The sequence below is a fragment of the Delphinapterus leucas genome, chromosome 16, assembly GCF_059928025.1.
Source record: "Delphinapterus leucas isolate spDelLeu-1000000601 "Yukka" chromosome 16, BTC_Dleu_Yukka2, whole genome shotgun sequence".
In the NCBI taxonomy this organism is placed as follows: Eukaryota; Metazoa; Chordata; class Mammalia; order Artiodactyla; family Monodontidae; genus Delphinapterus; species Delphinapterus leucas.
The window spans coordinates 6,348,391-6,363,885 of NC_143144.1; the positions used below are offsets into that span (position 1 = coordinate 6,348,391).

General features: G+C 49.5%; 1 protein-coding gene across 3 annotated transcripts in view; it reads left to right on the plus strand.

Annotated features, from left to right (window-relative positions):
* DISC1 (DISC1 scaffold protein) overlaps positions 1-15,495 on the plus strand; it is a 349,574-nt gene that overhangs the window by 55,736 nt on the left and 278,343 nt on the right. For all 3 annotated transcript variants that reach the window (XM_022553161.2, XM_022553158.2, XM_022553157.2), the window contains exons 2-3: positions 859-1,829; positions 8,034-8,103. In XM_022553161.2, coding sequence (XP_022408869.1) covers positions 859-1,829; positions 8,034-8,103 — 1,041 coding nt within the window. The remainder of the gene's footprint in view (positions 1-858; positions 1,830-8,033; positions 8,104-15,495) is intronic.

Genomic DNA, 15,495 nt, shown 5'->3' on the forward strand with positions numbered 1-15,495 from the left:
AACTCATTTAGTTTAATGCTCACAACCGCCCTAGGAGAGAGGTACTGTGGATATTTCCACTTTACTGATAAGCAAACTGAGGCACAGAGAGGCTAAGTAACTTGTGGAAGGTCACACAGCCAGCAATGGCACAACCAGGTTTGAACCGGGCAATGAGGTGCCAGAGCCTGCGCCCTCCATCTGCTGTAGCATCATGCCTCTGAGAGGTGTCAGCGACTTTCATTGTTTCTGTCCCTCTCGCATAGCTGGGAAGGGAACACAGCCCCTGGTCTGGGGAACACAGCGAGCAGGGCCTCCTGTAATTCCCTGTGAGATGAATAGGTGGGCATAGATCGTGTCCCTGCCAGCTTTCCACGGTCCGCAGATGTGCAGGGACGTGGGTAACTCGGATGACGAAACCACACGTACGTGTTAAGAGGAGCCATATTAGGTGACTGGATCGCATTTGGGGGAGCGCGCTGGCATTCGGCTGCAGATCCTTTGCCTTCCAGACTGCTCCAGGGTGAAAGTGCTGATATTCCTGAAAGACCACCGGGCAGGAATGCTGGAGGCTCAGAGGAGCTGCCGACGTTGTGCCTGCAATGTGCCCGCTGACGTGTCGGCACAGCTCACAGCAGTGCCAGCCGTTCGGCTCAGCAGAGGAGCTGGGATGCTGTGCTGTGTCTGCACATCCTAGGCGGATGCTTCCCAAGGATAATCAGAGTTTTCATACCAGGTTGGCCCGGGGACCACTGAGCCAGCCTCTCTGACGGACGCCCCGAGGGATGACCTCTGAACCCGGGGATGTTCTCCAGATGCAGTTCCAGCTGAACCAGGGAGATGTGCGTGTTTACGGTGCTGTTTTCTCTTTCTTCCCAGGCAGCGAGGATCGCTTACCACCGGCAGCGTCTTTTCGGAGGAGGCGGCTGGCACGGAGGCCGGGCTACATGAGAAGCGCAGCTGGGCCCCGGATCGGGTTCCTCTCCCCGCCAGTGGGCGCCCAGTTCCGGGCCCAGGGAGGGGCGCGCGGTGAGGAGTCCCACCACGCTGAGTCCAGGGCCGAGCCGTGTGGAGGCCAGTGGCGAGGTCCCTCGGTTGGGAGCCCCGTTCCCAGGAGCACAGCAGCCTTAGCTCTGACCTCCGTGGGCCACCGAGGCCTGGCTCTGGTGGCCGTGAGAGGAAGCCCAGGGCTCCGTGGGACTCAGCCCAGGGCTGGCACCACCCTGCCCAAGAGGCTCCCCAGGCCGTGTGGCCCCGGGGACGCCGGGTGTCCGGGGGAGCTGCCATCCATGGACAGTCACGAGGCCCCAAGCGCTCACCAGGAAGCAGTCTGGACCAAAGGCTGTCTGTCCCCGGAGGAGGTGAGGGGCACCAGCTGCGGCCTCGGAAGTGGCCCCAAGGCCCCCTCCCCCACTGCCGGCTCTCAGGATGTCTTCACCTCCAGCTTTAGTTTCATTCGCCTCTCCCTGGGTTCCGCTGGGGAACGGGGAGAAGCAGAAGGCTGCCCGCCATCCAGAGAGGCCGAGGCCCCGCGTCGGAGCCCCGAGGAGACGGAGGCCAAGGCTGCCAGCTTGGACGGAGCCCGCGAGCACCCTCGGGTCCTCTCCTCCCCCTTCGCTCTCAAGGCCCCTCAGGGCCTGGCAGACGCTGCGCAGACCTCGGGGGGCGGCCCCAGGCTGGAGTGTGAGACGTTTCCCTTGTTGGACACGGATGCCACCTCCTCCCGTGCCCCGGACCCCTCGTGGTTTGAGGGCGGCAGCTCGGGGGATGCTCTCCGTTGGGACCCTCTGCTTAGCAAATGCAAGCTGGCGCTGTGGCACTGCCTGCAGGGCCAGCAGAGGCGGCTGGAGGTGGGTGTCTCCCCAGCCTGTGGGCTGGTCGTGGTCACGGCTCAGATTAGTTCTGTACAGAGGGCAGGAAACAGCACTTCTGGGCTTGCCCAGCTCCCTGCTGGCAGCTTCTCTGGTGGCTGGCTGCAAAAAGATGTTGCCTCACTGCTGTCTCTTCTCTTTCAGCTTGAACTCGAATCTGTTCTCATTTTCTCTGTCCCTTAGATGCTTAGGTTCGTTGCCTGTTGGGCTGCAGGTCCTCTGCAGTACCTAGCCTGAGCGATGCAGGGTTAGCTCAGCTGAGCTTTGCTTTGAAACAGGGGGTTGGGGCCAGGGAACAGGGGAGATGCAGCTGGCTGGTGTGTGGACAGGGTTGAGGGATATAAACACAGTGTGGCTCTGAACTGGCGGCGATTCAGAGCTGCTTCTGCGTTTACAGCACTCATGTTGTGCTGTAGCCGTGGGAGCTCCTGACAGAGCCGGGACACTTTGTTTCTGGTCGCTAAACCTCTCAGCCCCTCAGTTTCCTTATTTAGAGCCAATAACACCACACGGGATTGTTCTGTGGTTCAAGTGGGAATGTAAGTGCTTTGGAAATTGGGACAGGACGTATAGATGTCAGTCCTAGTAGCATCATGATGTTGCCTTCCACCCAGTTATCTGAGGGGTGGGTGCACTTGGGAGTAGGCAGGGGTGTCCTACGCCAAAGAGTTCCCAGAGAAACCCGGGCAGAGATGCTTTGTGGTGACCCATTGGCTCGTCCTGTTGAAAGACTGTTTCCCTTCTGGGGTGTGTGCATGAGTATGTGTGTGCATGTATATGTGTGCATGTGTGTGCGTATGTGTGGGCACGTGTACGTATGCGCGCGTGTGTGTGTGGCATATGTACATGTAAGCAGGGAAGTAGAGCCCATCTCATCAGGATTTGGAAGGAGTACCTGAAAATGTGAGGCTCAGGTTCATTCCCAGCAGCTGATCTCATTTACCCTCGATCCCTTACCTGTGGCCTGATGCTCCTGGCCCCGTCCCTGTTCGTCCTGTCCCAGTCCAGCCGTCGATTTGTCACCCAGGGAGATAGTGCAGCTGGGCCAGCGTAGGGGGTCTCTGTTCCCAGGTGATGCGTGGAATCTTTGAGCCAGATGGGTTCCGAACTGATGCCACTGTCTTCCCCACCAAACCGGCTCTAACGGGCCTCGCTGTCGATCTGTAATTGTCGATTTGAGTTAATACAATCCATCCAGCTCCTGAGAGGAGCTGCAGCCTCTTCGACACCTCCCTCCACCTTGCTGCCCACCTCTGCTCCGTCTCCAAGCTCCGTCAGTCCTGCAGCTAACCCGCTCTCGCGGTCACGGCCACGGCCCCTGCCTGGTTCAAAGCCTTATCTTGCACTTGGGTCCTTCAACAGGTTCCTGATGTAGTTACCTTCCTCCAGTGTCTCTCTTCCCCAGTTCATCCTCCGCGTGGCCAGCAGCGTTATCTTCGGGAACACTGCTGGGATGGCGTCATTCCTTGGCTTAAAGCCTTGGGTGGTTCGTTGCTTCTCTCGGACGGTCTCCAAATTCCTCATCCTCACAATTGAGACCTTTCCCGACCTGCTCCAGCTGCCTGGCTATCCAGATGCCTTACTGCTGCCGGCTCAGCCACGGGGGGCTGCTTCCTGTTCCCGTGCCTCTGGCCTCTGCCCGGAATGACCTTCCTGCACTGTGCCACCTGCCCAGCTCTCCTTTTCCCTTCTGGTGTGACTTCAAAGCCACTTCCATGTGAGACCTCTCTTACCGCCCGAGACCAAACGATTCCCTCCATTCTCTTCCGTTCCCACAGCCTTTTGCATGTGCCCCGTTACAGCACTCATCACGTCAATAATCCTTTGTTTGGGGTCCAAGTTCCTCACCTGACCATGAGCTCCTTAGCTACAGGTCACTTTGCTGAGACACTTTTGGATGCCTGATGCCTCGCATACTGCCTGGTGCTTGATTAACTTTTAGTGAAATAATTTATCTTGCTAAGATGGGACACAGGTATCTAATTGATAGATTTCTTGGATTGACTGTCAGAGGCATAAGGAGAGATGCTGAGAGCTGCACATACAAGGATCCAGACACTCAGTGGAGGTTTGCACCATTGTGCTTTTCAGACTCTAAGTGCCAGTTTCCAACACTTTAGTTCTGTGAGCTTTAAAAAAAAATCTCGGCAACATATCTGCATTTCTCTGTTTCAAAAATCAAAGTTTTGACCCAAGTCAAGTGAAAGTAGAATGCGGTTATAAAGACTAGCTTCCCTACCTCCCAAATAACTAAACAAACAGAAACTTGCTTGGCAATGGGTCCGCTGCAGTCAGTTCACAAGATCTGGCCCCCTGGGTTTTGGTGGCACCAATAGTTTTTCCCTTCCTTTTAACTCTTCTTACCCAGATGTAGATCGTGTCCTCCTGTGAACCTAGGAGTTTTGGTAAATTGGAGTCTGTGAAACCCTGAGTAGACGTGCTCTCTGGGGGCCCAGCTGTGCCACGGGTTCACCATGCCAGTCTCTGCACTACCGAGACACTGGGGGGCCCGGGAGCTGGAATTCCAGGGTCTGTGGCTGGGGAGAATCACCTTGACTCACCTTCTGGATTTCATGATTTTTAGTTTTAAAAAGAAATAAAACCCACCCTAGCTATAGCTCTTCTTTTCTCCTTGATTGCCCACATGCAGCTTTTCAAAATGAATAATTGGTCATAACCCACTGCAGAGTTATTTTGTGGGGTCTTGGTTACTGCTGGGTCACCCGTGGGCTTGCACTCCTGGCAGGCTGGTGGGACTGCCTGGGTGGTAGCCCGGCGTTTTCCTTTCCTTGCTGTGTGACCTGAGGGCATTTGCTTCACTGTTCTGGGCCTCAAGACGCTCTTGTAGAAGGTGGAGGTAACCACAGCCCCTACCTCATTAGATCGTCGCGAGGATTAAAGTGCCCGTCCATGTGCAGGGCTTCAGACCGGTTCTGGTACCCAGCAAGAAACCAGAATATTGCTCATGATTAACATTAGAGAAATAGCTCAGATTAGGAGAATTTGAATTCTAATTTGAATTAATTCAAATTTGAATTCTCCTAATTCAGATTAGGAGAATTTGAATTCAAAAAAGAATTCAGTCATCTCCCCACAGTTCAAATTAAACTCGTATCTTGTCTCGAATGGTAGGCTCTGGACACAGTTTATCTGTTGTTTAAGTATCTTTGTTTATGGTCATCCAGCACCTGGACGGCGAGAAACATGATGCTCTTTCCAGTGATTTGAATGTCTGATGTGTGGAAGAGGGATGACCTTGCTTCAGGGCGGTGGGAGTGACAGAAGGGACTCGGGCCAGGGTGTAGGACTAACAGGAAGGCAGATTTTGCTTCAGGTGGAGGAAGAGGTGGAGTTGTGTGTGATGAGGGAGACCTTGCTTTTTCCATCATGTTTGTGCGGAGACCCCAGATTGCTCATTTGGGCTGCAGGACTGGGGAGAGGGTTGGGCTCTTCCAAAAGATCCCTTGAAAGATGGGGATTCTAGTGTTCCGGCACCTTTCAGATATTATATTCTACTTCCTTCACCCCCTTTCCTCTCTCCTTAAGTAAAAATGCAAATCTCAGGAATTTGAGTAAAAAAAGCTCCTTTTAAATACAGTCCATCCTCCGTATTCATGGATTCTGTATTTGGGAATTTACTTACTTGCTCAGACTTACCGAAGACCAAAGTCAGTGCTCACTGTGCTTTGCTGGCCGTTTGTGGACATGGACAGAATGGCTAAAAATTTGAGCCACCCGACATGCAGTTTCTAGTTGAGGTCTTGTTTCAGCTCAGACTGTAAACTAGTGTCCTTTTGGTGGATTATTTTTTTTTTCACATCTTTACTGGAGTACAGTTGCATTACAGTGGTGTGTTAGTTTCTGCTGTATAACAAAGTGAATCAGCTACATGTATACATACATCCCCATATCCCCTCCCTCTTGCGTCTCCCTCCCTCCCTCCCTCTCCCACCCCTCTAGGTGGTCACAAAGCACCGAGCTGATCTCCCTGTGCTATGCGGCTGCTTCCCACTAGCTATTTTACATTTGGTAGTGTATATATGTCCATGCCACTCTCTCACTTCGTCCCAGCTTACCCTTCCCCCTCCTCGTGTCCTCAAGTCCCTTCTCTATGTCTGTGTCTGTATTCCTGTCCTGCCACTAGGTTCATCAGTACCGCGTTTTTAGATTCTGTATATATGCGTTAGCATACCATATTTGTTTTTTCTCTTTCTGACTTAACTTCACTCTGTATGACAGACTTTACATCCATCCACTTCACTACAAATAACTCAATTTCTTTCCTTTTTTGGCTGAGTAATATTTCATTGTATGTATGTGCCACATCTTCTTTATCCATTCATCTGTCAATGGACATTTAGGTTGCTTCCATGTCCTGGCTATTGTAAATAGTGGTGCAATGAACATTGTGGTACATGACTCTTTTTGAATTATGGTTTTCTCTGGGTATATGCCCAGTAGTGGGATTGCTGGGTCGTATGGTAATTCTATTTTTAGTTTTTTTTTTTTTTTTCTATTTTTAGTTTTTTAAGGAACCTCTATACTGTTCTCCATAGTGGCTGTATCAGTTTACATTCTCACCAACAGTGCAGGAGGGTTCCCTTTTCTCTGGTGGCCTTTTTTTTTTTTCACATTTGGTAAAAAGGTTTTTAAAAAAATTTATTTGTTTTTATTGGAGTCTAGTTGATTTACAATTTCGTGTTAGTTTCAGGTGAGCAGCAAAGTGATTCCGTTTTTTTTGCGGTACGCGGGCCTCTCACTGTTGTGGCCTCTCCCGTTGCGGAGCACAGGCTCCGGACGCACAGGCTCAGCGGCCGTGGCTCATGGGCCCAGCCGCTCCGTGGCATGTGGGATCCTCCCGGACCAGGGCACGAACCCGTGTCCCCTGCATTGGCAGGTGGATTCTTTACCACTGCACCACCAGGGAAGCCCCGAAATCAGAACTTTTAAATGTTTAAACTTCATGTTTCTTCGTCCCACATTCCTCATTACCCCTCTGACCTCATCTCCTACAATTTCCCCTTTAACCAAGCCTCTCCAAGCCCGGTGGTCTCCTGCTCTGCTTTGCTGAGCCCGGAGCACTGCTGCCCGGAGCCTTTGTGCCAGCTCCTCTCTCTCTTGGAACGTGTTTCTCCCGGAGAGCTTCACGGGTCACTCCCTAACCACGCATATGCATCTTTGCTCAGATGTCACCTTCTCAATGAGATTTTACTGACAATCGCAACCCCACCGTCTGCCAGCATTCCTGACCCCCCTGACGTGGTTCGACTTTTTCCTTCTTTCATAACGCTAATCCATTTCTAAGGCTCCATGAAACTTACTTATTATGTTTATTTTTTTGCCTTCCTACACGAAATTGTAAAGCTAGAGGGCTAAGAATTTCGTGCCGTTATCTGCAACCCCTCAAACAGTGCCTGACACTTAGAGTAAATATTTGTTAGATGGCTCGGATCTTGTGAATAAGTACAAGTACAGGTGACGATGGCCAGAGAGAGGAAGGACTTTACACATGGACTGGTGGGGGTGACACCTGAGCCAGGTGTGGAAGGAGAGGTAGGTGTGAGCTGGCAAAGGATGGGAGGAAGCAGGTTTTCAGGGAGCAAGCTTAAATCCACTCATCCATAGGCTAAGAATCTCCCTGCAGAAAATCCTGGGACCTCCTGTTGAGAAGAGAAATAATTACAAATGAACACGTTGGTGATTCTCAGACAAGTGATGGGATCGGTGAGTCCACATGCGTGTTAAGTAAGACAGTGCCCTTTTCTGTAATGGACGGGGTGTGAACCGTAGGACATCTTTGGTAAAGTCCTTCTTTTCATTCTTGCCAAGCCCTCAGGACAGGCTGTCGAGTTGAAGTTCATGCTTTTCTTCTTCTTTGTATTCCTTTTTGTTATGCATTTTTCACACAGGTAAGGGTACAGCGTGATATTTTTGTTTAAAATAACATTCTAACTCTTTTTGTGGATTTTATGCTCAAATTACACTTTTTCTCTGTATACCTTTTTTTGGAGACACAAATGCATCTGGCATCGAAAAAACGTACACTTGTGGTTCTTCTTTTAAAGGAGAATAAAGTGGCTCAGCTTCGAAATAGTTTCTAAGTGTTCTTAGCTTTAGCAAAATAAGTTTGCGTGAATGCGATTGTAATTTGGTTTTCATTTTCCCCCCTTCAAACCAACATAGGTAAAATCCTTAAGATTAAAGCTTCAGAAACTTCAGGAAAAAGCGGTTGAGGAAGATGATTACGATAAGGGTGAGTTTTACTTTGCTTATTGATTCTTCCTTCCTTTTTTCCATAATGTCCAATTTCTCTTTCCCTCCTTACTTACCCCTATCCTCCACACCCCAGATGAATCACGTACTCTGTTCCTTTGATCACCTCCACTCAGTAACAGTTGACTATTTTACAACACTGTTATTTTGTGGATTTCGAAGCACTTGCTGAGCAATAATCCTTTGGGTCCTAAGTATAACTTTATTGATTGTCCAGAAACACTCTGAGTACTGGCACAATATAAGTTATATTAACTCCTCATCTATCTGCCTAAGGTGTGATATATCCAAACGTTATTCACGCATCAGCAAATGTTTGTTGAACACCTACTGTGTGCTCGGCACCGTGGAAGGAATAGGAGAGTGAGGTGGACACAGTATCTGACCTTGGGATGCCTGTGGGTATGAGCCTTCGTGGAGCTTTCTGACTTCATGGTCTCGGGGACCAGGTGTAGGAGATGGGATGAGCTCAAGAGACGATGCCAGGCTGTGCCAGTGGGCACGAATGTATCCAAATGCCCGTGTAGATGGCCCGAAGTAGCCAAGCTGGAAAGAAGTCATAACATGACGACGGAAGAGTTGGTCAGAGGCCTGAACAAACAGAATGAGACACCCAAACAGGAGTTGGGCCATAGCAGACGAGGGCAGTCATGGCTGCCGAGTGGACACAGGGTGTGCTGTGTTCAAGGGAAGGTCGCAGGTATGGTTGGCTTGGGAAGGATCTTAAGGACGCAGGTGCCGACTGCAATATCTCACACCCATGTCTGCTGGGTCAGGAAAAGAGAGGGCCTAAAAGGACTCCCAGCTTCCCCCAGCCACTCATGAACTTGAGGTAGACTGCCGGTGGTAACCAAGCTTAGCACACCGACGTTTGGTCTGGAAATGATGTAGATCTAAGGATCCCCAGGAAGCTGGGTAGCCTTGAGGCTTGGTCTTCAACCTCATGGGCCCATATTCTGGTTTCCCAGGGGATTTGTCACAGACCATTAGGAAGTGGGGCGCTACAGGAATGGGGTGAGCGACTTCCACAAGGAGGGTGCGAATCCTATTCTAGGAGACATCCGGAGCTCTTGCTGTCTGGAGTCCTCATACACCATTGGGGTGGGGCATAGAGAGTGATGGGGGGTGGGAGGAAGGAGAGGAATTTGGGGATGGAGGCGGAACTCTGTAAACTCTGCCACTTCTCTTTGACAGGCCGTTTGGATTTCAGAATGAGGCCAGGTGGAGGGTGAGGGGTGCGGGAGAGGAAGCAGGTCCGAGGCTTGGGGAAGTAGCCCGTTCCCCCCGCCCAGCTGTAGACCAAGAGCAGATGAGCTGTTCCTGGACCAGCCCCCCGGGGGCTTCTGTCTCCGGAAGACAATTACATCTAGGTTTTGAGGCTCCCAGCTGTGGTACACGTTTATTTTCTCTTCCACGGGCTGAGTCTTGGTTCCTTTAACAACACGGCTCTCTCTGTAACACACAAAGCTTCTGATACAGGTGGAAAACCACGCCCTCTTTTTCTGATCAAGAAGAACTCGGACATTCTGGACGTGGTTCTCTCGACAGGCTTCATGAAATGAAGGCCTCACTTCTTTAGTCGTTTCTCCAAATGTCTCTGAAACACCTCAGGGGACGAGGTTGAACGGGACACACCTCACAGGGAAGCTAAAAGAATAAAGGCACCTTTATCCAGTGTTTCTGCCTATCTTTTTTTCCTTGTTTGTATGTCACTGTGTACCGAAGGAAAAGTTCTGGGGTAGGCCCAGCATTCTGTACTTTCCCAAGCCTTCCAGGTGATTGGGGTGCATGTTGACATTTGGGCAAACGCTGGTGTAGGACTTTCCTCCATGGAGAATCAGGCCTGTGGTACAGTGGCCAGCTGAGTCCGGCAGGTGGGGTTCAGTCCATGGGCCTTGTCCCTCCTGGTGGAGGTGGCAGTGTATCTAGGCCCTAAGGGGTGAGTAGGATACGCTGGAAGGGCATTTTACAGAAGGGCCAAGTCCTGGAAGAGCCACCACTGCTATAAGCCCCCATCCCAAAGTCTGCTTGCCTTGAAAGGAGATTTGAAACTGGATATTGTCTGAAACGGATCGCTGCAGGGCCCAGTGCATGGGCATGGACTAGCACATAGTAGGTGATCAATAAATTCTCGTAAACAGATCGCTATGGCATTAGGGAAGCTTGGACAGCGTTGAGGTGGAGAGCTTGTTGTCATGAGATTTGTTGAGATAGGATTTGAATACAATTTCCTTTCTCCTCTAGTTTATGCAGGGTTACTAATAAACATTTTCAGAGTTGCTGAGAATTTCTTGCCACTCAGCATTTAGTCTTCGTGTGGGCTCCCTTCTTTTTCTGTTAGCAGCAGCTGTGCAGCTGTGCTCTGTCTCTGGGGACGACGTCTGCCGGTGTCCATGAGGTTAGCCAGTAGCATCTAGAGGGTGACCTTATCCCCTTGGTTTTTTTTTGCTTTTCTCTCTTTCTTTCTAGATTCACTCATAAAAATGACTTTGTGTTCCAGAGCAAGGAGCCATAAGCCCAGAATAGAAAGTTCCATGTTTTATCTCATTAAAGGGCTGGCAGAGTTACCCGCTGATGCCTTGTGGGGAAACCTTCTCAGGCCTCTAATTACATCTCTCCCTCACTAGGGAAGGAAGATTAATATTTCCTTATATTCTTGCATAAAGCTGGGAGGGCTTGGGAGAAAAAGAATGTTGCTATTTGGTATGTGCTTAGGGTCTTTCTCCTGGAGGCTCAAAATGCTCATCGGCTTCAGCGCATTACTGCTTATCCCATGTCCACTGGGGGGCAAGGATGAGACCTCAGAGTCCCACAGTGGGAGACACTGCCGTCCAGAGATGGGGGAGGAGCGACCAGGGTCTGTGATGTGCTGGGAGGGAGAAAAGCAGAGCGTGGACCATGATTTTCTTTCTTTCTTTCCCTCCCTCCCTCCCTTCCTTTCTTTCACCTTAAAAAAATTTTTTTTAATCTTTTTTTTTTAAACTTTTAATTTTGTGTCGGAGTAGAGCCAATTAACAATGTTTTGACAGTCTCAGGTGCACAGCAAAGTGACTCAGCCATACACAAACGTGTATCTAGTCTCCTCCAAACTGCCCTCCCATCCAGGCTGCCACATAACATTGAGCAGAGTTCCCTCTGCTGTACAGTAGGTCCTTGTTTGTTATCCATTCTATTGAATAAATATAGCAGTATGTGCATGTCAATTCCAAACTCCCTAACTATCCCTTCCCTCCACCCTTCCCTGCTGGTTGCCGTAAATTCATTCTCTAAGTCTGGGATGGACCACGGATTTCAATATGGTTACTGCCCTAGTTGTTCCTGCGTGGATCTGTGGCCTCTCACACGCCCTGGCCTCCCGTGTCCGCCAGTGACCATGTCCGCTACCCGCGTCGCAGAGCTGGCCTTCCTGCTTGTCTAGACTTTCCTTCTTGGAGTGAAGAGTGGCCAGCACTGACTTCCTTTCTCTCTCCTTGTCTCAACCAATAGTCATTGTGACAAAATTCTGGCACAATAAAAATGTGAGGCATTGAGAGAAAAATGATCACAGCAGAGGCCAAGCATGAAACTGTGCTAGAAAGCGGCCGGTTCTTGTCGAAGTTGCCATCATTTTCTTTTTTCTTTTCTGAATTCTTTTCTTTAGCAAGATTTCTCTGTCCACAGTGGCTCTTTGGTGAGTGTGCAGATTATCCAAGCCAACACCCCTTTCTTTCACGGGGACCCCACTCTGAATGTCCTCCCGGGGCTTCCTGAAGTTTAATGCCTTCTCGTCTCAGAACTCAGACGTGACTGAGCACAGCGAAAACCCACGGATTCCTTTTCGCCGCATTTCATCCGAGCCTAGGAAGCAGAAAACAAGCTTGAGTAGAATCTGGTCATTTTTATTCCAGCAGGACAGCAGAGTCAGTGGGAGGTGTGTACCATGCTGGGGTCCCCAGAGCAGCAGTGTGGCTCTCGGCAGCCTGTACTGTTATTTGTGTTCTGAGTTGAAAAGAGCTGCCCTGAACTCCGATGCGAATGTGAGTGCAGCGTCTGTCCGCAGCCTCCTGCCCACACCGTTCCCTCCTCTCCCCGCCTCCCAGGGTCTGGAAACATCATCCTTCTGGCACGTTATCCACAGGGCTTACCCTCCGTTGCTCTGAGGGGTGCTTGTAATGTCTCCCCTTGTCCTGGGATGACGGGGCTTCCATTAAACACACAGACAAAAGCTCAAATCTCAAGTAGGTGTTACTCAACTGATTGCACCCTTATCACTTGTGAAAAATGCCACAGGAAACATCCAAGTCGCCATCAACCGAGATCTTGGCCGGTTCCCGGGAGGAGGTGTCACCACCCTTTTTGTCAGGCGAGGCCATGGGAGCTGCTTAGAGAGGACCAGCGTGTGCTCCGGCCGTCCTTCTGCTTGGCCTCCGGCCTCGCTGGGTCTAAAGCCTCTTGCATCCCAACATGGAAAACAGCTTTGTAGGAGCTGTGGGGATAAAACCTAGCTAGGAAGGTTTTGGATTCTGGAAACTCTTATTTATATGACCACTAGGGAAGGGACGGATGAGGGCTCCACGCTGGGGATGCATCAGGAAAACGGTGCATGATTTTTTCTAAAACCATTAGGTTATTAGGAGCTGAGCACTCATATTAATTCAGTGTTGATCTCTAGCATCATTCTCACAAGAAAGAAAGTTTGTGTGTCTGCCTCCCATTTTAGGTAAAAATTTAGAAGTTGGGAGACAGGCGAAACGTAAAAACAAACGCCGCAGAATGAGCATATATACAGTATGCCATTTACGTCTCTTGGTTGCATTGTCTTTGGGTCTTTTCCTCTTTATAGGAGAATCTCTGATTCTGTGAGCTAAGGGTGGAGATCTCAGCCAATGGTGGCTTTTAGCATCACTGTGTGTGCAGGTTTGTGTGCTGGCATTTTTCACGCGTGCTAAGGGTGCACAGTCATGTAACACCTCCTTGGGATTGGAGCTGGATAAACCCAGAGGGTTTCTCTACATATGATATCTATCCCTTTCATTTGTAGCAGATTAAAGCATGATTTCAGCGTGATGCCGTTTCTTCCCCGTGTTCCAGCTGGGTGCACACCCAGCTCTTTCTGCGTTGGTGTTAAGTGTGGGATGTTAGACCCCCTGGTGCTCTGGGGTTAGAAGCACAGGGGAGCGGATGTCCCTCTTCATGACCGCATCACAGGTCTCTAGGTGGCCTCTGCTTTGCTCCCCCAGTCGTGAGGAAATTGGTCTGCCCTGCAAGGATCACGTGGGATGTGGTCACGGTCATTATTCGTGATGAAACCTGACAGCTCCAAGGTTAGACGTGCTGCTGAATACCAAACACCAAGACAAAAAAAAATCTCTTTTTCCACCTCCTCTGTCTAATTAGTTGGAACTTGGACACACTTACTTGTGGGCTGAACTGCAGCACTTTTTAAACTGGTGTTAGTAGGTGGTTGTGTTGATGGTGGACACGTCTTCCTCTCTCTCTGTGTACGTGCCTGAGGCTCTGCAGGTGACAGCAGTCTCTCAAGCTGGAGAGTCTGTGATGCAGCAGGATGGCAGGCAGGAAGTTCCTCCTGTGCTGAAGCTGCTCCCACAGGTTTTCTGTGTTCCTGCCTCTCTCCTAGAGTGGCCGACAGGCTGGCTGGGATCCCAGGACAACAGGCTCACCTGCGGGAATGCTCCATCTGGGTCCAAGGAACTCAGCTGCTCTACAGGTGGCCATACAGGACAAGGCAGTGACTTAGATTATCTGGGGCCAGCTCACTGGGGTACAGTGATCACCACTCCTGTAAGGGCGTTCAGGACTGTAGAAATGTCAACAATTTCACTTTTTCAAGTGAAATTGAAACTTCAACTGTTTTCAAGGAGCATTTCCCTTCTGTCTGCCAACTGTGAAGTAGCCAACACACCTGGAAGGCATGTGTCTGTGATTGGGGCAAAAGCCTAAACAGGACTGAATCTCCCCACTACAGTGATTTCAGGTCCAAACTCTGTTTTCAGTACAAATGGTTGACTTTCCTTTAGCAGGAGGAATGTGCTAGTTACTTGGGCTGCCATAACAAAGCACCACAAGACTGGGCGGCTTAAACAACAGACATTTACTTCTCACAGTTCTAGAGGCTGGAAGTCCAAGATCAAGGTGTGGGCAGGGTTGGTTCCTTCTGAGGCCTCTCTCCTTGGTGTGTAGATGGCCGTCTTCTGCCTGTGTCCTCACATGGTCTTCCCTTTGTATGTGTCTCTGTCCTAATCTCTTCCTCTTATAAGGACACCAGTCATATTAGAGTAAGGCCCACCCTAATGACTTCATTTTATGTAAGACCCTGTCTCTAAATACAGCCACATTCTGAGGTCTTGGAGGTTAGGATTTCAAAATATAAATTTTGGGAGCACACAATTAAGCCCATAATGAGAGGCCTAATGGACTTAGGGCAGAGTTAAATACTAAACACATACAGGTATTTCTACAAACGTTTGAATACTTTGGTTTGACCACTCTGTGGTCACATGTAGACATTTGATAGAAAAGTTTAAAAAAAGGGGAAATTCTGTGACTTGAGTAAGTGGGTTGACTATTCCTTTCCCTGCGCACAAAGGAGCCTGGCTGTTACTGGCATCTTGTTTTGTCCAAAACTCCACAGCAAGTTAAGAGCAGAGCCTGGCTCTTAAGCCAGTACATCATGTACATCACTCTTTCACATGAACAACTATTTACTGAATATTTGCCAGATTTTCCAGGCTGTGGTGAACCAACACGTGTGTAAGAGATGACCTCCCCTCAAGGAATGTTAGCTTAGTTGGGATAAACAATATGTATATAAATATGTGAAAGTTCAGTTAACATTAGAATTTTTTTGTTTTGTTTTGTTTTGTTTTTGCATGAGGACCTCTGCTTTCAAGAGGAAGAGACCCAATTTAAACTAGTGCCAGAAGAAAAGAGGATGGGATGACTGGGGTCAGGGGATCAAGGGTGTTAGGACCCTCACTTTTCTCTCTATTGTTTGACTTATTCTCTCAAAACACTTGTTTCACTTATCTGTTGCTTCATGTGGTAGGCTGAAACATAGACCCCTCTAAAAGACAGCCACATCTTAGTCCCTGGAATTTGTAGGTATTACCTTATTTGGAAAAGGGTTTTTGCAGATATGATTAAGTTAAGGATCTTGAGATGAGGAGATTATCCTGGATTATTTGGGTGGGCCTTAAATGCCATAACATGTGTCCTAATGAGAGTGAGGCAGAGGGAGATTAGACAAACAGAAGATGAGGAGGTGATGTGACCACAAGCCAAGGAATGCTGGCTGTTGCTGGAAGTTGGAAGAGGCAAAAATAATTTGAAAAAGTACCTAAACAGATGGACCACTACAGCTTTCAACCATAAA